The 17,399-nt window shown below is 42.4% G+C and overlaps 2 protein-coding genes across 3 annotated transcripts in view; one reads left to right on the top strand and one right to left on the bottom strand.

The window, feature by feature from the left end:
• The window catches only part of si:dkey-157l19.2 (nascent polypeptide-associated complex subunit alpha, muscle-specific form), a 33,353-nt gene extending 21,771 nt beyond the window's left edge, over positions 1–11,582 (top strand). For both annotated transcript variants that reach the window (XM_034674677.1, XM_034674678.1), the window contains 6 exons: positions 4,848–4,994; positions 5,118–5,161; positions 5,267–5,402; positions 5,591–5,692; positions 5,870–9,853; positions 10,614–11,582. In XM_034674677.1, the coding sequence (XP_034530568.1) occupies positions 4,848–4,994; positions 5,118–5,161; positions 5,267–5,402; positions 5,591–5,692; positions 5,870–9,853; positions 10,614–10,657 (4,457 nt within the window). In that variant the 3' untranslated portion in view covers positions 10,658–11,582. The remainder of the gene's footprint in view (positions 1–4,847; positions 4,995–5,117; positions 5,162–5,266; positions 5,403–5,590; positions 5,693–5,869; positions 9,854–10,613) is intronic.
• A 1,792-nt stretch (positions 11,583–13,374) lies between these two features.
• On the bottom strand, positions 13,375–16,617 carry si:ch211-67f13.7 (uncharacterized protein LOC565426 homolog). Its single transcript, XM_034674517.1, has 8 exons — positions 16,043–16,617; positions 15,851–15,963; positions 15,666–15,772; positions 15,403–15,577; positions 15,199–15,313; positions 15,050–15,129; positions 14,872–14,960; positions 13,375–14,116 (listed from the first exon to the last, which is right to left on the bottom strand). Exons 1-8 carry the CDS (start codon positions 16,538–16,540, stop codon positions 13,467–13,469), a joined length of 1,827 nt encoding a protein of 608 aa, XP_034530408.1. The 5' UTR covers positions 16,541–16,617; the 3' UTR covers positions 13,375–13,466.
• Between the last annotated feature and the right edge of the window lie 782 nt (positions 16,618–17,399).

The following is a 17,399-nucleotide window of genomic DNA, read 5'->3' as shown; positions in this document are numbered from 1 at the left end:
TGTCAGAGTGTACAGATATTTGGTCATTCAGGAAAGCAGTCTATTGGATTTATTGTGCTCATTAGCTTCGAGTGGCTTTGAAGTCAAGAATTCACCAAATTCAAGACAACACCCTGTGGAGACTCTGTTTGTACTGGAGTTTGAACCAAAGTTTGAAGCTACAGTTGGCTAGCATGCCTCTATATAAGCCTGTTTGTTTTTTTGTTTTTGTTTGTAAAGTTACTCCTGCACATAAAAAAGGGTTCTACATACTTGCTTAGAATGGTACTTTAGGTCAGCTACACCTATTCCTTGACTTGTGTCTCTTAACTTACTCTTATTGATCTAAAAATAGATCTTCTCTCAATTGTGTTTTATTATCTTTGAACTAGTTGGCTAGTCTGAATTGATGTTTAATTTAAAAGACTTGGAAATTTCACACTTCAGAACATCATTAGTCAATACCAAATTGAGGCAGTATCAGAGGCATTTATTTAGTGGAGCTGAAATTGGAGCAACCCCAGTCAGTTCAAGGAGACAAGTTTCCTCACCCCTGCTCTTTTAACCATAAATTGGCATCTTGCCCTAAACCTTATACATCTTTTATCTCTAGGACAATAAAAAGCATGCATATTTTTTTACAAATATTGTTTTTACAGGTATCTGATATGTGCTGGTCTGCTGACATGTTTTGTCTGTCAGTGAATTAGAGTGTAACCCTGCGTGCCAGATGATGCAGGTTTTTCTGATACCTGGATTGTCGTCTCTGTACCTCCCACACTCCTTCCTTCCTTTCTGTCAGGTGCGATAAAGAGGTGTTTGTATTAAATTAACTGAAACCCAAGAGTGTGAAAATAATTAAAATGGCATTCTGGATTTGACCAGGGTGCATTAACACACGTGGTCAGTGTATCAAGACACTTCACATACTCTCAGTGAGCCTCCAGTCTTTTTCCCACTGTCATCACAGTGTGTTGGGTTGAGTTTGTGCTGATTAAAGAGGCTTAGGCACCTGGCAGGCAGCACCCTCAGATCTGGAGAGAATGTCTCTGCACGGCTGTCTGCCTGCTGATGCAAAACAAGAGAGGGGGCAAGTTAGGGCAGGGACACAAGGTGTGTGTGGGGTATTTGCCTCTGTTTGATTCCCATGATGCGGTTAAAGACGGAGTCAAATCAGGTATTTTGTGATGACGGGCGTGAGAGTTGTGCTTGATCTGAAGCAGAGGTTTCAAACTGTTGCACCCTACGAAACATTTAATTCTGCTGCAGACTTGTGAGAAGACAACATTAAATTGCTTAATTGAGTGAAGGAGTTTTTTTTTTTCTAGAAATGCTGGGCTTTAGCAACCTGGCAGGAGGTTCTATCACTCTTTAATAAATAAAGTAACCACTGTAGGTTTTTTGACCGTATTAAAACATTATTTCTAGACTTAAAAGTCAGATTTGGCTCTGTTTAGGTCAGCCAAAAAATGAACAGGGGAAGGACTCAGTATACAGCCATTGACTTCTTCTGGTTGTGTGAAGAGGGATTAAAAAAGCAGTTCTAAATCCATGATGTAAATTATAACCCATAAAATTAGTAATGAGATGTTTAAACTATTAAGTTAAACATAAAAAGTGACAATCATTTCAGACTTGGACTCCTAACCTCATTAGTCCTGGCCGTGGCCCTGGTGTCAGGTATGACATGGTAAATCAGACTGAGTCACTGAAATTGTTTCTCCAAAATGAATTTTCTTAATTAGATTAAAAATACATCAAAATAAATTCCACCGGCTTTCTTTCTAAAGATAATTCAATTCACCAAACAGTACTCCAATCTAAACTGTTCACTTAGGGTGAAAACGTACAAAGTATTTCCATGGTTGCACTTTATAAACACTCTTCACTGCCGTCTGTCACTTGTTGTTTACAGCCGATGATGACGTTACATGTCTGTCAAACCCTTCTGTCTCTCTACACTATCTGAGAATCTGAATTAACTAGAACAGTCTTGTCAACAGATGTTTGCTTATTTAAAATACTCCTCATTTAATCTGCTTTTATTTACTCGTCATAAACTGTAATCATAATTCTCCCCTTGAGCCCCTCTCCCCTGTTTAACATGTTGTTTTTCCCTCACTGAAGGATGTTACTTCAATGAACTGATGACGCAGTATCACAGATTTAGTTTGTTTATCCCAGTTGGAGATGTAAACATCAGTTTGGGCTACATACATGATCACTGCAGGCCCATTAATACCAGCAGCTTCCCCACAATCCACCAGTGACAGATGGTGTCTTTAATATGCCGGTGATTAATATGGACACAATTACAATGTGATCACAGCAGCAGTGATAATATGAGCCCCTCATTAACGTGCCGCCGTGCCCCACCCATTTCTCCAGCTACACGTCTCTCCCGTTGAGTGTGTGCTGTCATAGTAACCAGATATGTGTTGTCCTAGACTGACTCTGCCCTACACTCGCATAGCAACTTTCTGTTTACAACTACAGCTGGAAGTTTTCTACTCAAGCTGAGGATTCTGTGAAAATATTGATCTCTTTTTTTCACGTTTCTATGCACTGCTCACACATGTGATTTATTTTCCTTCTTGGTAAACCTCTTTTTTTTTTCTTTTCTTTGAGTCACAACCATGAGAATGTTTTCCATTTGTTCAGATGGCACACACATCATGTCATGTCTGCTCAGCACACCAGGAAGTGAGCAAACCCATTACTCGCAGATTAGCTTGAGGGGGCTTGAATTGAAAGTGCAAAGGTAGAACAGATAAGGAAATAGACTCAAAATCAGAAATCCAACCTAAAAGAAGTGAAAAAACAGCTTGAAGCTCTTCCACTGGAGACATTACTTAAAACTAGATAACAGCTTTTGATTTTAAAAAAGGGATAAAGATCTCATGCCATCCTCTCATTAAATCTAACGTAATGCTGCTGGAAACAATAGGGAACATTTTTCACATGTGTGACCATGTGCTGTGGAGCAGCAGGCCTCTTTTTAAACATGTTTTTAATCTGCTTTTAGAGAGATTCACTCAATTCAATCACTCCCCCTTGTGGCAGAACAGTAAAGTTATATCATTTGTAAGGAAGTTTGTAGAAATACATAAACATGCTCTGTTAAAAGAGTCCTGCATAATCTCACAAAGCTGTGCAGTGTTGTGAATTATATTGATCAATGTGAATAGACAGAGAAGTAGCTGAAGTGATGCTCTCGTGCCTCAAATTCCCTCACAGCAGCTTTCTCTTCCCATCAATGTTTACATGTATGATCTCAATTTGATCTCTGCTCTGACCAACCAATCCGGGGCAACCTTCCCTTCAAACGGGGGGCAACAGTGGGATGTTGGGTATCTGTCAGCGAGTGGGGGGAGATATATTAAAGAGGGATGGCAGGAATTAGGCTGTTGAGGATTAGTGTCTGAGCTCTGATTGTCTATTGGCTGCAGAGACCCTCTCTGCTCCGCGTGGACCCTCGACTCACAACAACAGCCTCATCCAAAACAAGCAAGATTATCAACCTGACTTGGTCTGTCCAGCATGTTTTTTTGATTGACAGAGTGTGGACGGCACATTTTAGACCTAGTTTTCCTTTTCTTTCTTAAACACAACTTGATCATATTTTCTTCTTTTTTTTTTATTTTTATTTTTTACAAATTTTGGAATACAATACGAGAGCATGGTAGTGCTTCTGACTAACAACTCAGGCGCTAATTTTGACTGCTTTCCGAGAGTCTTCAAGAGGAGAGGTGAGTGAAAGCAGCTCAAGCCAGCTGTTTGAAGTTATAAGACTACAGACTTTATTGTTTTATGAGTCAAACGTCCTGCTCCTGCACAGATTGTTTGTACTGCTACTCAAGTATGACCAGTAAAAGCTAGATCAACTGGCTCTCCTAAGACCAGCAGTAAAGTATGCGTGGTATTGACTGTAGACCATTAAAAAAAAAAAAAATCCTAATCTTTGCTTTCCTGCAATTTAACATGCTGAGATTTCATGTCTGGCTTAAGCGACCACTCTTTACTTAAACAGCATGAGAATAAAGTCAACAATTTGCATATTTATAGGTTCTTGTTTGTTGAGATATTTCTACCACCTGTAATACTGTTACAAAAGAGACAGTGGTAACAATTAGCAGCGATCACCGAGCACATGACTGTCAAGGCTAATTCCAGCATGGTCTTATAGCGGCAGTGTGGACAGTGGAGTACAGTAGAGGGCTAAATGTGGAGCAGCTGTCACTATTACATAAAAGTGTCTTAGTGGATTGTTAGCCACGAGATCCCAGACTGTGACCTGGAGGAACCTCATGCCAGCACATGCAAAGTCACTAAAATGCTGATTCTGGTTGATTCTCAAATCTTTCACTTTAATTTTCAGCAGAACTAGTTATTGTTATTATTTCTGTCTCAAAGGAAAACTCTAATTTTTCAGATTACACCCATGGCTCATGATATCTCTGATATTGTAATAGTTAGTTAATTTGGTAATTAAAGATTGAACTGATGTACTGAACACTCAACAAGATGTGCCAGAACTTCAATTAGTGTCCCCTCACTGTTCCATTGAATCACGCTGCTTAAAGGGAAAAGGTGCAGAGCATATGTTGCCAACTGTAGATTCATGGTGCAATAATCTCATTTGAAAAGTCTTTGTCAAAGTCACTGGAGTTTAATCCTTCAGGACTTGGTTTAACTCACACTCTCATGTCTTAACCCCTCAAACATATTACTCTTTGTGTGCTTAAAGCCGCTGTTAGACACCTGAACGCCTCATCCCGTCCATATGGCATCCTTATCTACTGTTACACTAACACAGAGCTTTGAGTTGATCCAGGCTGATCCCCTCTTCCCTCTCTCTCTACCTCCAGCTGTCCAGAAGCGAATCATTGACGATGACAGGAACCCTGCCACCCAGCTGTTCCAGGAGAACGTGTTCATCGAGGCCAGCAGGCCTGAGTACCTGGAGAACCTCCACACCGAGGCCCTGGAGGGGTTAAAAATGATGCAGCAGGAAGGTACAAAACCCTTCAGTGACGCAGTCTTACATCTGAGCATGAAATTAGAGGTGTTTCATACCAACATGTTTATAACTGTTTTTAATTGTACATCTGTAAAGTAAAATGTTATTCTCTTTGCAGAAACCAGCAATGGAGTGGAGTTTCGGGACAATGAAAGCACGATTGTAAGTCAAATATCAATCCTCGAACAGCTGATTTTTCTTATTGTAAATGCAAACTTCTTGCACAAGTGTTTTGCTTCAAGATGACTGTGTTTGTTTGTTTTCCAGTCGAACATGACGGTGCACACAGATGGGGAAGGTGGAGGTTTTATGACAGACAGCACTATAGCTGACACCACTTCTGTTGTCTCTGTAAAATCATCGGTGTCCACAAGATCATCCCGCTCTGGACTCACCAGGCAAGGTAACTGAACCATCTGAAGCAGGAAATACTATTTATACCTCATCATTATCTTCATGTGATATATGGTGGATGACTTGTGTTTAATGACGGACTAAATGTTTGATGATTTATGGATTAGATTTAGTTTGAAATGAATGCTCTCAGGATAATGGGATTCTTATGTCTTTTTTTTGCACATTTCCACATAGAATCAACTTTCAGGCCCTTGAACTCTGGAAAAAAGTCCAAGACGAGGAGAAAACACAGGAGGACTGTTGTGGGTATCCCCCAACATGTTCAGAGAGAACTTGGTATGCAGCCCGAACTATTTAGAACTAATGCAATATATACAGAAACATAATCATGTTAAAATTCAGTATGAGTCTTCGTTTTTAAAAAAAATTAAAAGGTGCATGGTTTTGTAACATGTCAGTTTTTTTGATCATTGATATAAACTTAATCTAATGTGTCCTTGTGTCTTCTCTTAGGCCTGGACAGAGTGGGCTGGACACTGGCAGTGAATGAGGATCAGCTTTATAACGGTGAAACTGATGAAAGCCCAACTACTGATGGTCTGCAGCAGGCAGCACAAACAGCGGCCGGTAAAGCCATCCATCCCCTCAGCAAAGACCAGCTAGATCAGCTGGCTGCCTCTCACGCTGCTAACAGTGATGACCTGTCCATGACTGTCTCTTGGATGACCAATGCCAACAGCCTCCAACAGGAGCTGCCCAGCCCCGTCATAACCATGTCCCCGCAGGCCGCCTACATGTCCAAAATCATCCCAAATGCTGTCTTGCCTCCTTCTATCGACGTGGTGGAGATCAGCCGTGGGCGGAGTCGTAATAGTGTCCGCACTGTCAGCAAAAGCAGCCTGGTGCTGTCAAGCCCTGCTACCTCGCGAGCATCCTCTAGAGCCTCTACAAGAACCACTTCCTCCAAAGCATCCACCATCACATCCGCCTCCCGCCAAAACCATCCCAATATGTCTGACAGCTCTTGTTGGAGCAACTCTGAGTCCTCTGACACATTAGTGTCTGACTCCTCCACCATCTCAAGCAGCAGCACCCCCAGACAAAAGAGGTCTCAGGATGGAGATGCGTCTGCCAAAGAGGACAAAATCAGCATCCACTCATCCATCAGTAAGGCCTCAAGAGGCACCTCCAATGGCAAGCTTGTTAGTAAAGGAAAGGAGGTGAATAAAGATGGGCAGTTTGTGCGAAGCCTCTCTGTTATGAAGCCAAAGAGGGCTCCTCCTCCTCCAAACCGTTCTTATTCTCTTCACAACAAGATGAAGAGACGTTCACGGGACCTGGCAGATATTAAGGTTATTCCAGCAGAGGAAAATGAAAAAAACAAATCAGGATCTTCTCCTATGTCCTCAAAAACCATAGACAGTCCTGGATACAATGCTGACACTAGTTCTCTGGAAGATTCGACAGGTTCTGTATCATTCAGTCCTGTTAGATCCCAGCTGAACACACTGAAAGAGGTAGAAGCTGCACAGGTTGATGAAACAGATTCCAAAGATGCTTCACAAGGGCAGAGCAAAATAGTCTCCCCATCCAGTGGCTACTCAAGCCAAGAGGGCACAACAGCACAGTCTTTAAAACAGTCCCACAGCTCCTCTCCGAGGCACAAGAGAGGCCTCTTGGCCAAGCTTAAAACACTTTTTCCTGGATCTTCTTCTGCATCACCTACACCCCCCCTCACACAACCAGAAGCCCCTAAAAACACAAAAGTCACTCAGGACACCTCAGTCGATGCAACGAGTCCATCTGTAAGGGCCTTGAGAGAACTCTTCAACATTCCTCCACATCCCAAAGTCCACGCACCCCCACCCCCTCCTCCAGAGGTGTGGGTTCACAGCAGGCGGTCCATTGAGTTGCTGCTGGGACCTCCGGTGCCTGATAATGTATATGCCATAATCAAGAAGAATCCAAAAGACAGGAGGCAACACAGGCAGTCTCCTACTGCATCCGCAGAGGGCTCAGTGAAAGTGGAAAGAAAGCACAAGACAGAGACGAAGAAACTTCAAGAAAGTGTGATTTTGAACGCAGAGGTTCACAAAGAGAACGATGACAGACTGGCCGAGCAGTGTGTTGGTTTGAAAGTGACGGAAAAGGATGAGAAAGTTCTAGCAAGTGACATTTTAAACGGGTTGTTAGCGAAAGCTATAGTGAACCGAGAAGAACGACTTGCAGCAAGAGAAGAAACTAAAACCAGCTCCACCCAAGTCACAGAGGTGAAGAGTAAGACTAACACATTACCTGCCCATTCATCATTAAGTCTTCACATTCCTCCACCCTCCAAAAAGACTACAGCAGTCGTATCTCCAGAGTCGTCCTGGCCTCCACCCCCTCCACCTATTGGACAAGTCGTTGTTACAGATGAGATTGACTACCCTCTCCCGCCTCCGCCCATGTTCGGAGAGGGGTTGATCCCACCTGTTCAGGTGCCACCAGAGAGCTCCAATCCTGGTGGAGACTCCTCTTCTACAACTACATCCCTGAGCATCCCACCACCCCCATCATATACGGCCCCGCCTCCACCAGTGGGAGCAGTGACCCCTACTACACTCAAGAGGCTCTCTCCTCTACCACCCATTCAAGAGGTTCCTTCTTCTCCGCCACATGGTGAGGTTTCTCCACCACAACCACCTTTAGTGGTTTCTCCGCCTTTGCCACCCCCACCACCTTTAGAGGTTTCTCCTCCACCAAAGCTCAAAGAAGTTACTCCCCCTCCACCACCACTCAAAGAAGCTGTTCCACCCCCACCACCTTTAGAGGTTTCTCCTCCACCTAAAGAAGTGACTCCTCCACCACTACCTAAAGAAGTTATTCCACCCCCACCACCCATAGAGGTGTCTTGTCCACCTAAAGAAGTAACTCTTCCACCATCACCACCTAAGGAAGTTACTCCTCCACCTCCACCTAAAAAAGTTACTCCTCCACCACCACCCAATGAAGTTATACTACCCCCACCAACTATAGAGGCGTCTTCACCACCCAAAGAAGTATCTTCACCACCACCACCCATAGAGTTTTCTCCACCACCCAAAGAAGTAACTTCACCACCACCACCCATAGAGTTTTCTCCACCACCCAAAGAAGTATCTTCACCACCACCACCCATAGAGTTTTCTCCACCACCCAAAGAAGTATCTTCACCACCACCACCACCCATAGAGGTGTCTCCTCCCCCTCCACAAACCACCACAGTTGTCACAGTGATTCCTCCTCCTCCACCAGCTCAAGAAGCCGTTCCTCCACCAGTTATCGAGGTCTCCCCCCTGCCACCTAAAGAGACCTCCACTCTGCCCACTGAAGAGGTTTCTCCTCCATCTTCTCAAGAGAATGCTCCTGTATCTTTAGAAGAGACGCCACCTGTTGGCATGCTCATACCACCACAAAGTATCCCTCCTCCACCTACACATCCCCAGCAGGAGAGTGATCCACCACAGGAGAAAATCCCATCTGAACCTGAATCAGGTAACAGTATTCTCGCTCCTCCTGAGAGTATTCCACCTCCACCTCCTGCACAGCCTGAGGAAGCATGCCATAACACCGGTAGTCCAGCACCACAGGAGACCCCTCCTCCACCCCAATCTGTAGCCTACATCCCACTTGCTCCTGAGAAGGCTCAAGAGCCTGAACCATCTCCACCTGCAAACATTCCTTTACCTCCACCTTTACCAAGTGCTGAGCCCAAACCAAGTGCTTCAAGCACAGAAAAACAAACTCCAGAGCAAACCTCCAGCCCTGTTGTAAAGGAGGAAGCCATTCCCGTCGTCACCCCCTCCCTACTGCAGATGGTGAAGCTGCGCTCTGTCAACAGCAGCCCTGAGCCTCCTAAAGCGCCAGAGCAACCCGAGGTGGAGGTCACCATGAGGAAACAGGTCCCAACTACATCCACCAGCAGTGAAGCTCCTCAGAAGCCCATCAGAAGGTCTCTGATCATGACCTCACCCATGTCTCCCACATCCACGTCTCCACCTGCAGAAGTGGCTCCACAACCCACTCTGCCAAAGTCCCAGTCTCTTGTGATTCCACCCACATCTTCTTCACCAGCTCTGTCCCCTACCAAAAAGTCTCCTCCTGCCATGACTGCGTCTCCCTCCATGAACCTGCAGGAGGCCATCCGCCTGAGGACAGCAGCCAGGTCAAAGGAAAACCCCCCATCTCGCCTCAGCCTGCACTCGCCGACATCGCCTAAAGATGTCCATAAGTCCCCGTCACCGTCCAGCACTGCCAGCTTTATCTTCTCCAAGAGCAACAGGAGGGTGGTGATTGACACCAAACCAGTGATGGAGAAGAACAACGTGGCTGTTTCCTCTGTGACAAAGGTGGAGAGTGGAGTCAAGGTTCCACCACCTGTTGCAAAGAAACCCAAAACAAAAGGCAAAGAGACAGAGGCGAGCGAGGGGACGGAGCAAACTGCAGGACAGGAAGCACAGGAAGAGAGTAACAAGGGTAAGACAGGTTATATGCTTTAAATAATGCACATCAATCAATCTATTTTTTAAAATACTGCGCTAAATCGTAACAAAAGTTATCCTGAGAGATGGTAGAAAAAGAGCAGGCTCCGTCAATTCTCGGTCAAAAGTTCACCATCTGTTGCCGTGCCAATCCAAATAAATAACGTTTATACTGAGAAGATTATTCCAGCCAGTTTAAACACATGGATAGTTTTTTTGCTGAAGTAACCCATTAAGGAGGTTTTATTAGGTAAACTAGAGGGCTGTTATTGGTGTTAGGGCAAAGTAAGATATAGCATAGAGCCCTTTTAACCAACAAGGCAACCAAAATGTTTGACACAAGAGATTAAAAGAATAATGACAAAGACCAAACGAAACAAGAGAGCATTTTGAGTTTATGAAAACAAGCTTTTAAGAAACTAAGACAAGTGTGAAGCAAAGATGTAATGGAGCAGTGTTAAAAAATAGGAGTCAAAATACATCACAGTGTTGTTAGAATAACAGCACAGCACAAGTTTAAATCAGGGATATTTTTCTGAATTTAATCCTGAGAGGAGGGAGGATTGCTTTTGCAGAACTTTTATGTCAGTCTATGAAGTTGTTGCTTGGATGTCTCAGTCAGGATAACAGTCAGGATCAGATGACTGACAAGGCAACTGGCAATGACAAATTCGACACCAAACTCAGTTTTAGTTTCACTGTGAAGCCGTCCTGCACTTAATCTGACTAACAATGCCGATATCCTCCATCTTCAGATGGTGCAGAGAAAACCAATGGAACAGCAGGTACTGTTGAATGAAGAGGGACGCCATCCACATGATTGAAAAGACTTAAAGGGAACTGGGAAGGACACACAGATGACACTGACTTTGCTGCAAGTTAGTTTGAGTGACAAGAAACTGGAGCTGAGTATATACTGCATGTGGAAAAGTTGTGGATTTTAAAGACAATCTTTGGATTTTGATGTTAATGGTGTGGGTGTTAATTTTCTCAAGTACTCATTTTGTATTTCACTAAGAGTAAATGCAGTGGGTTTCTTTTACCAGAGGGTCTGCAGAGCTTTAAAGTTGTGAGAGATGGGGTTTTAGCGCCCTCTTGTGTCACACAATGATTACTCTTCTGTCCTGCTGAATCAGAGCTTTTAGTCAGTAATGATGGGACTTTTGGGTGCTCATGTGTAAATAAATCAGATTTTGTACATTTAGTATTTCCAGTAATGGTGGATCTGTACTACAGAGTCCTGTACTTTTTTCAAGAGAGCTTCCACACCAATTATATTTGTTGAAAAATATTAATTAACTTAAGTTATTTTTCCTGTTTTATGTTCAGAGGAGGGTCTCTATTGACGGATTGTTTTCTTTTGTGACGTCGTATTAAATCCTGGTATCATTCAAAGAAAATTGAATTGTGTAGCTCTTAATCAAGTCCAAATGTTTTGTCCTTCTGAAAAATCCCACTTTATTTTTTATGATTAAATCAATGTGCATGGCTATTGCTGTCACAGAAATGTCAGGTAGACGTGTAAAGCAAGACTAGGATCATATTTGGATGCACATTTTCTGCTGCTTTTAGTTACTGATAACGGAGGCGATGCCTTTCCTCACCGTTACAGCTCAAACAGAGGGATATTCCTGTTTTGAACTATAATATATTTGAAGCTCAGAGACTTATGTTCTAATTGATTATTCATAATGAAAAGAATAAAGATTTATGGATGCATTGAATTGTCTCAATGAGTATCTTCTTTCAACTAAAATGTCATTAATTTTTGTAAGTTTTTTAAATTTAGAATCAAAGAAAATCACAACTTGCTTTAATTGTAATTGGTGTGATATCTACTTCTGTGATTTCAGCTTTTCATTTTTGACATTTAAAAAAAATCAAATGTTCATAGATTGATGAACCTTCTTAGCAACAATGCTAAAAAATAAGTATTTATTTAATTTTAATTTTAGATTAATAAAATATTGCAACAAAAAGTTTCTTCCACTACGGACGTAATATAGAAGTGTGTACTTCAAGACCGACCCAAAACAAATGGTAATGATTTGCTCTCCTGGGAGCCAGAGTTCCCCTAGCAGCTTTAGTCCAGACTGGTTTCACTGGGGTGGCCAAACTGGGGCAGTGACATAATCAGGGCAGGCAGGGGTATCTGTTCACACAAACTAATAGTCTAATGTCTTCACTGTTTTCTTTAATAACTGTCATTAAAGGTACAGGGTGTAGAAATGGGAATATTTAGTGCTATCCCGTCAGATTCTAGTTTGAAACTCTCCCTCGTTTACCTGCTGTTGGGGAAGCGATGGTGGCCTTCCAGTACAAAAAAGCTAGCTCTAAAACTCATTCTAAAAGGTAATAAAAAGATTTCCTCATATTAGTTTTATTCTAACATTCTGCATTACATGTTCTAATAATGCATGAAACTCTTCTGTTGGCTTTCTCATCTTGATCCTTGGTCTGAGTCAGAGCCGGCCTTAACCGACTTGGTGCCCTAGGCAAGATTTTACCTGGTGCCCCTTGTATTGTAACCAACTCCAACAATCACATCACATGTACACTGAAAGACAACTGACATCCAGCTTTATGTTTTACAGGTTCCCTTTGTTTTAAAATAAATATAACCTCTAAAAGAACTAACAAAATGGTAATAACACCAATATTTAGCAGGAAAATAATTATACTATTTCAAAATATATAATGCAGTAGTTGTAGAATTTATTCAGTCCTTATATAACACAATCATTTTCACAGTGCAGAAACTTTAAACAAAGCAACAGTCATGTATTAAGTGATGACTGAAAATCCAGAAGCAAAATGCTTATTTAAGCCCAGCCTGCATTTTCTATCTAATTCATCTAACAGCTTCCAAAGTGTAAAGAAAAACAAAAAAACAACCAGATAAATCATGAACACTAAAATACTTTAAAAACTGATTTGCATATTATTATTTTTAAAACAAAAAGTGAATCACAAGCTCTTAAATGTTTACCGGATTCATTCCGCAATTTAATCCAAAATTAAATTAGATTTAAAAAAAATAGTTTTTCCTATTATCTTAAAATTTTCTTCCTCACTCATTTAGCAGCGCCCCCTATGGATGGCCTATACTGCCTATGCCATGGGCCACCCTGGCCTGAATGATTCTAACACAAGTATGTAGGTTTGGACTCCATGAACATTCCCGTGTTTTTGATGGTTTTAATTATCAGAAATCATTAACATGGCTCACTTGGTATGAGGCTTGGCATGGTATGGTTTTATGGTTTGTTTTTATTTATTGTTTTTATTATTTTATTATCCTGTGTTTTATTTTTTTTATGCCTGCGTTGTTTGTCTATTTATGTACAGCACTTTGTTCCGGCTGGGGTCGTTTTAAAGTGCTTTATAAATAAAGTTGAGTTGAGTTGAGGCAGTCACGATTCGGAATAATAACAGAAAATCTCCAAAAACAAATGTACTTACAGTTAAATAAATTCTACATTTCTTACGATAAAGAAAAAAACTACAGAAGCCGTCTTTTTGTATTTCATGTTTTTATTGAAATCTTTTAGGAAAAGTTTTGATAGTTTTGAGCAGAGCAGCAAACTAAAGGATTAATCAAATTACTACTACCTCCATGAGAAATACCAGGTCTGCTCCTTATCTCCTAAATCATCATCCCTTTTCCATTCCACCTCTGAAACTCTCATTTCTACATCATCTTCACCTCTACCTGTCTGCTCAAAGTTTTCCTGCTCATCCTCAGAGACAGCCAGCTGATGTAACTCTGTCTCTGATGGTAACATTTCCTCAAACTCCACCCAATGACGTAACACCTCAGCTTCCTCCTGATGCAGATGGACCTCCTGCTGTTCATCAGAGATTCCATCTTGTCTTCCTTCCTCATCCTCGCTCTCTGAGAAATCCTTCTGTTTCAAGTACCCAGATCCTACATCTTCAAAGAGAGTCGAAAAGTTGACCTCAGGTTCTCCCTTTTCCTCCACTAACACACTATCACTGAAGCCTAACTCATCTAAATCAGGTTCTGTCTTTCCCTCAAAGAAAACCCAACCGTCTTCATCCTCCTCTTCGTCTTCAAACTCAGCTACATCCACACTTTCCAACAGATCCTCAGGACTGTGCAGCTCATCGAAGTAATGACTGATAATGGCCTGGCCATCTTTGCTCCTGCTGATTGAGGAGGTTCTGACTGATGGAAAACCATCTTCTTCTGACTGTGGCTGATCTGAGACCAGCATAGACCCACTGCTGACTGAGCCTAGAAAAACAGAAGAGATAAAACGGGACATCAAATAAGAACTTGGGTGGATGCCGGTTTGGTCAAGTGGTTAAGTCACACGCCCCGTGTGAGGCTGTAGTCTATAGTGTTCGATTCCACCCTGCAGGCCTTTTCCTGCATGTTACTCCTCACTCTGTGGTTTCCTGCTCTATCCACAGTCCTACCCTCTCTGAATAAAAGGCATAAGAAAGCCTTTAGTTTAACTTTGGCCCTGGGCCCAAAATTCATACCCAGAATCAGTGATTTGGGGATTCAAAAAGACTGATAAAGGCGTTACAGTAGTATGCACTTTGACTCAGGAGAGATAAATAATTGGTTTTGGAAAAGTGCTGAAATAATTTAGATTGAAAAACTACAACTTCTGCAAATACCTTAGAACCAGACATGACTATGTAAAGATGATTAACCGTCAAAACCAGTAGAGGGCGGTGTAGTGATAAGCAGGAGTTAGACGTTGATGTGAAGAGGAAAGAACCAGTCAGTCTGTATGATGATTATTCCCAAGCTCAGGTAACACCAAAAGCAACTCTTGTACTGTCTTATTCTTTCTTTGTGCCTCCATATAAACATTTGAAAAGTGATCACATTTATACAGTTAAAGTTAACAAAAAATGGGATCAATAAAAAAAGCAGAGATTTAAATGTACTGCATATTATTTAGAGCTGCCGCTAGAGATGTGCTTCAATGTGTCTTTGAAATCTATACTAAAAAAATAAATAAAACTGGCCCTTACCCTCCATCATGGCCCTCTTTGGTTTAGAGTTCACACACTGTGAGTCACAACATTCACAAATGGAGTCGTCACCAGTCAGTGCCTCCCACCTGTTGTTGAAAATGCACAGATATGCTCAAACTGTTTGGAAAGAGGAGAAAGGTCTTACCCTATCCTTGTATTGTTGTTAAAGGCTCACCTGTTTCCTCTGTAGGTACAGGACTTGTGAGCAGGACTCGGATCTTCAGATGTGACAAATAGTTTGCAGTGGATGCTGACCTAAAAACAGAAACACTGTTAAAACCTCAGTCAAAAGCATGAGAAAACAGAGTTATATTTCAAACTCACCTCAGTGTCAGGGTCAGAGGTGAACTGGAAAGCCTTCAGGGAGAACCTCAGGGTACTGTCTGTCTGGGAGGTAAACTGAGAGGCCCCTGGGTCTCTCTTGCTGTCCATCAAACAGCTGTGAGGGCAACAACACAGCACTGGTTTCAGGAACTAGAACTCACTGCACCCAGAAAGATTTTCTGTTTTACCAAACAAAAAACGCACCCGAAGTTATCAATGATGGTGTATTTGAGAGACGATTGAAAGCCACTGGATGGTGTAGCGTAGCAGCTACTGATGTACAATTTCCCTTTAGCTTGGAGATTTGGAGCAGATACCTGGAAATTTACAGTCTGTCCAAGTTGGTACACCTGGGACTTTGAAGGTCTGCTCCATGAATCTAATAGTCCAAGAAATAGAGACAGCTATAACATACAAAAAAATACTAAAACTCTTACTCACTACAATCTACAGTCCTCTGAACGTACCATCCATCAGCTCCATCTGGAAGTCATTTGGATTCCCTTTCAGCCTTTTACGCACAACAGCTGTTTCCCAGGTGGGCTGCACTGTCAGCTGGTACACGTGATGGTTCCTGGACAAGGTTTTGAGATTTCGAATTAAAGGCCTTACACATTCAAGATGTAGAAAATATCAGAGAGTCTCGGCTAACCTTTGATAACGGCATTCAATGTTGACATCGATACGATGCGCTCTGCTTGGGAAACGTTTTGGCGAAGGCTCGTAGTGGAGGATGAATTTGTAGACCAGATTACCTGGAGGCAACTGTCAGAAGGGGTTAGAAGTTGTCATTTTGTAGATTATGCATAGAGTCTGGGAACAAAGGCAGGCGCGGAGATCTTACCTCACGCACAGCATCACACGCTGTTAGCGGATACGTGAAGAGCAGGTCACGGTAGGGGCTGAGAACCCCGTTGCTTTTACAGGAGCTGCCCAGTTTCAGTTCCTCTGCTTCCGCGCCCAGGCCATAGAAATTAGGTTTGACCCGCACGACAAAGTCGGACGTGGAGCAGGTTACAGAAACGTCTGGAAGGTAAGCTAAATTTGACCGGGTCTTTGCCTGGGGCTCCCTTGAGCGCATGGATCGAGGTGTTGCATGCACCGGAGGCGGTTTGGGCCTTTGGGAACTGAGTTGAGACAGTGGAGCTGTGCTGGCAGGTGACCTGTAGGAGGATTTCCTGCCGCTTGTTGTTAAAACTTTGGTTGGTTTTGGTTTAGGCGTGCCCAGTTTGAAAACCTTTCTACCTTTGGTAAATGGGGATTGAGAAGTGTCCGCTGCACTGCTGATGAGGCCAAGTGATAAAACACTCCATAAAATATAGAGATGCCACTTTGTTTTCATCGCAACAGACTACAGCGCTTCTATCTTTCCCTTTCAATCTGCGCGTAAAGGCAGTGCTCTGACACGGCTGCAGGTAATTAGTGAAGCAGCAGGTTGTCGAACAGGTGAAGTTCAACGGGAGCTGACAAGCAGTGGCGGAGCCAGGGGGTGGCCAGGGGTGGCCATGAACACCTTTGAAAACTGATTGGCCACCCCAGTGTCCACCCTGAAATTCTTAAACATGATTGGCTATTTGCCATGTCAGAGGCATTACTTATATTGAAATCAGTTATTGTGTTGTTGTGTTTCAACAAGCTGCAGAGACAGTAGTTTCTTTGCATTTGAATATTGTTTTTGTTGATGCTTTGATTTTGGACAATCATCTTCATTTTGAGTCCTCAAAGAGTTCAGCACATTTAAATGTTGGCACTCTGTCGAGTTACATTTTTAATCTTAACATTAGAAATCTACAAATTTGTAACATTTGTTAAATTATTCTATGAAAAGAAGATAAAGTAGATGTGATTATTGGAGGTAACTCTACTAGGTTTGGGGTAAGCCCTTAATGTTTTCCACGACTGGCCACCCCTTAACAGTCAGTGCCCCAGTTTAGCCACCCAGGTCAAAACTGTCTGGCTCTGCCACTGCTGACAAGGTGCGTTGTGACAGACATCTTTTATCAATAGCTTTCTCAATTCAAAACACGATGTGATCACTTCTGTAAGAGGAAACCAGACCTGAAGACACTGAAAGGTCACGACATAGGGGGAGTGGTATTATTTGGGGGACAAAATTGTTGGTACCCTTCCGTTAAAGAGGGTCACTGAAATAACTTGAAACTGACAAAAGTAACACAAAATAAAAATTTACTGAAAATTAA

This window comes from Notolabrus celidotus, chromosome 22 (assembly GCF_009762535.1).
Source record: "Notolabrus celidotus isolate fNotCel1 chromosome 22, fNotCel1.pri, whole genome shotgun sequence".
Lineage (NCBI taxonomy): Eukaryota > Metazoa > Chordata > Actinopteri > Labriformes > Labridae > Notolabrus > Notolabrus celidotus.
The sequence above is the reverse complement of the archived record's forward strand: the minus strand, read 5'-3'. Positions and strand labels throughout refer to the sequence as shown.

Excerpts from the sequence above, each read along its gene's own strand:
- si:ch211-67f13.7 (XM_034674517.1), bottom strand. The coding sequence starts at position 16,540 with ATGAAAACAAAGTGGCATCTCTATATTTTATGGAGTGTTTTATCACTT. Across the intron at positions 15,964-16,042 it reads CGTGTGATGCTGTGCGTGAG|TTGCCTCCAGGTAATCTGGT; the intron begins GTAAGATCTCCG and ends CCCTTCTGACAG. Across the intron at positions 15,130-15,198 it reads CCTCTGACCCTGACACTGAG|GTCAGCATCCACTGCAAACT; the intron begins GTGAGTTTGAAA and ends TTCTGTTTTTAG.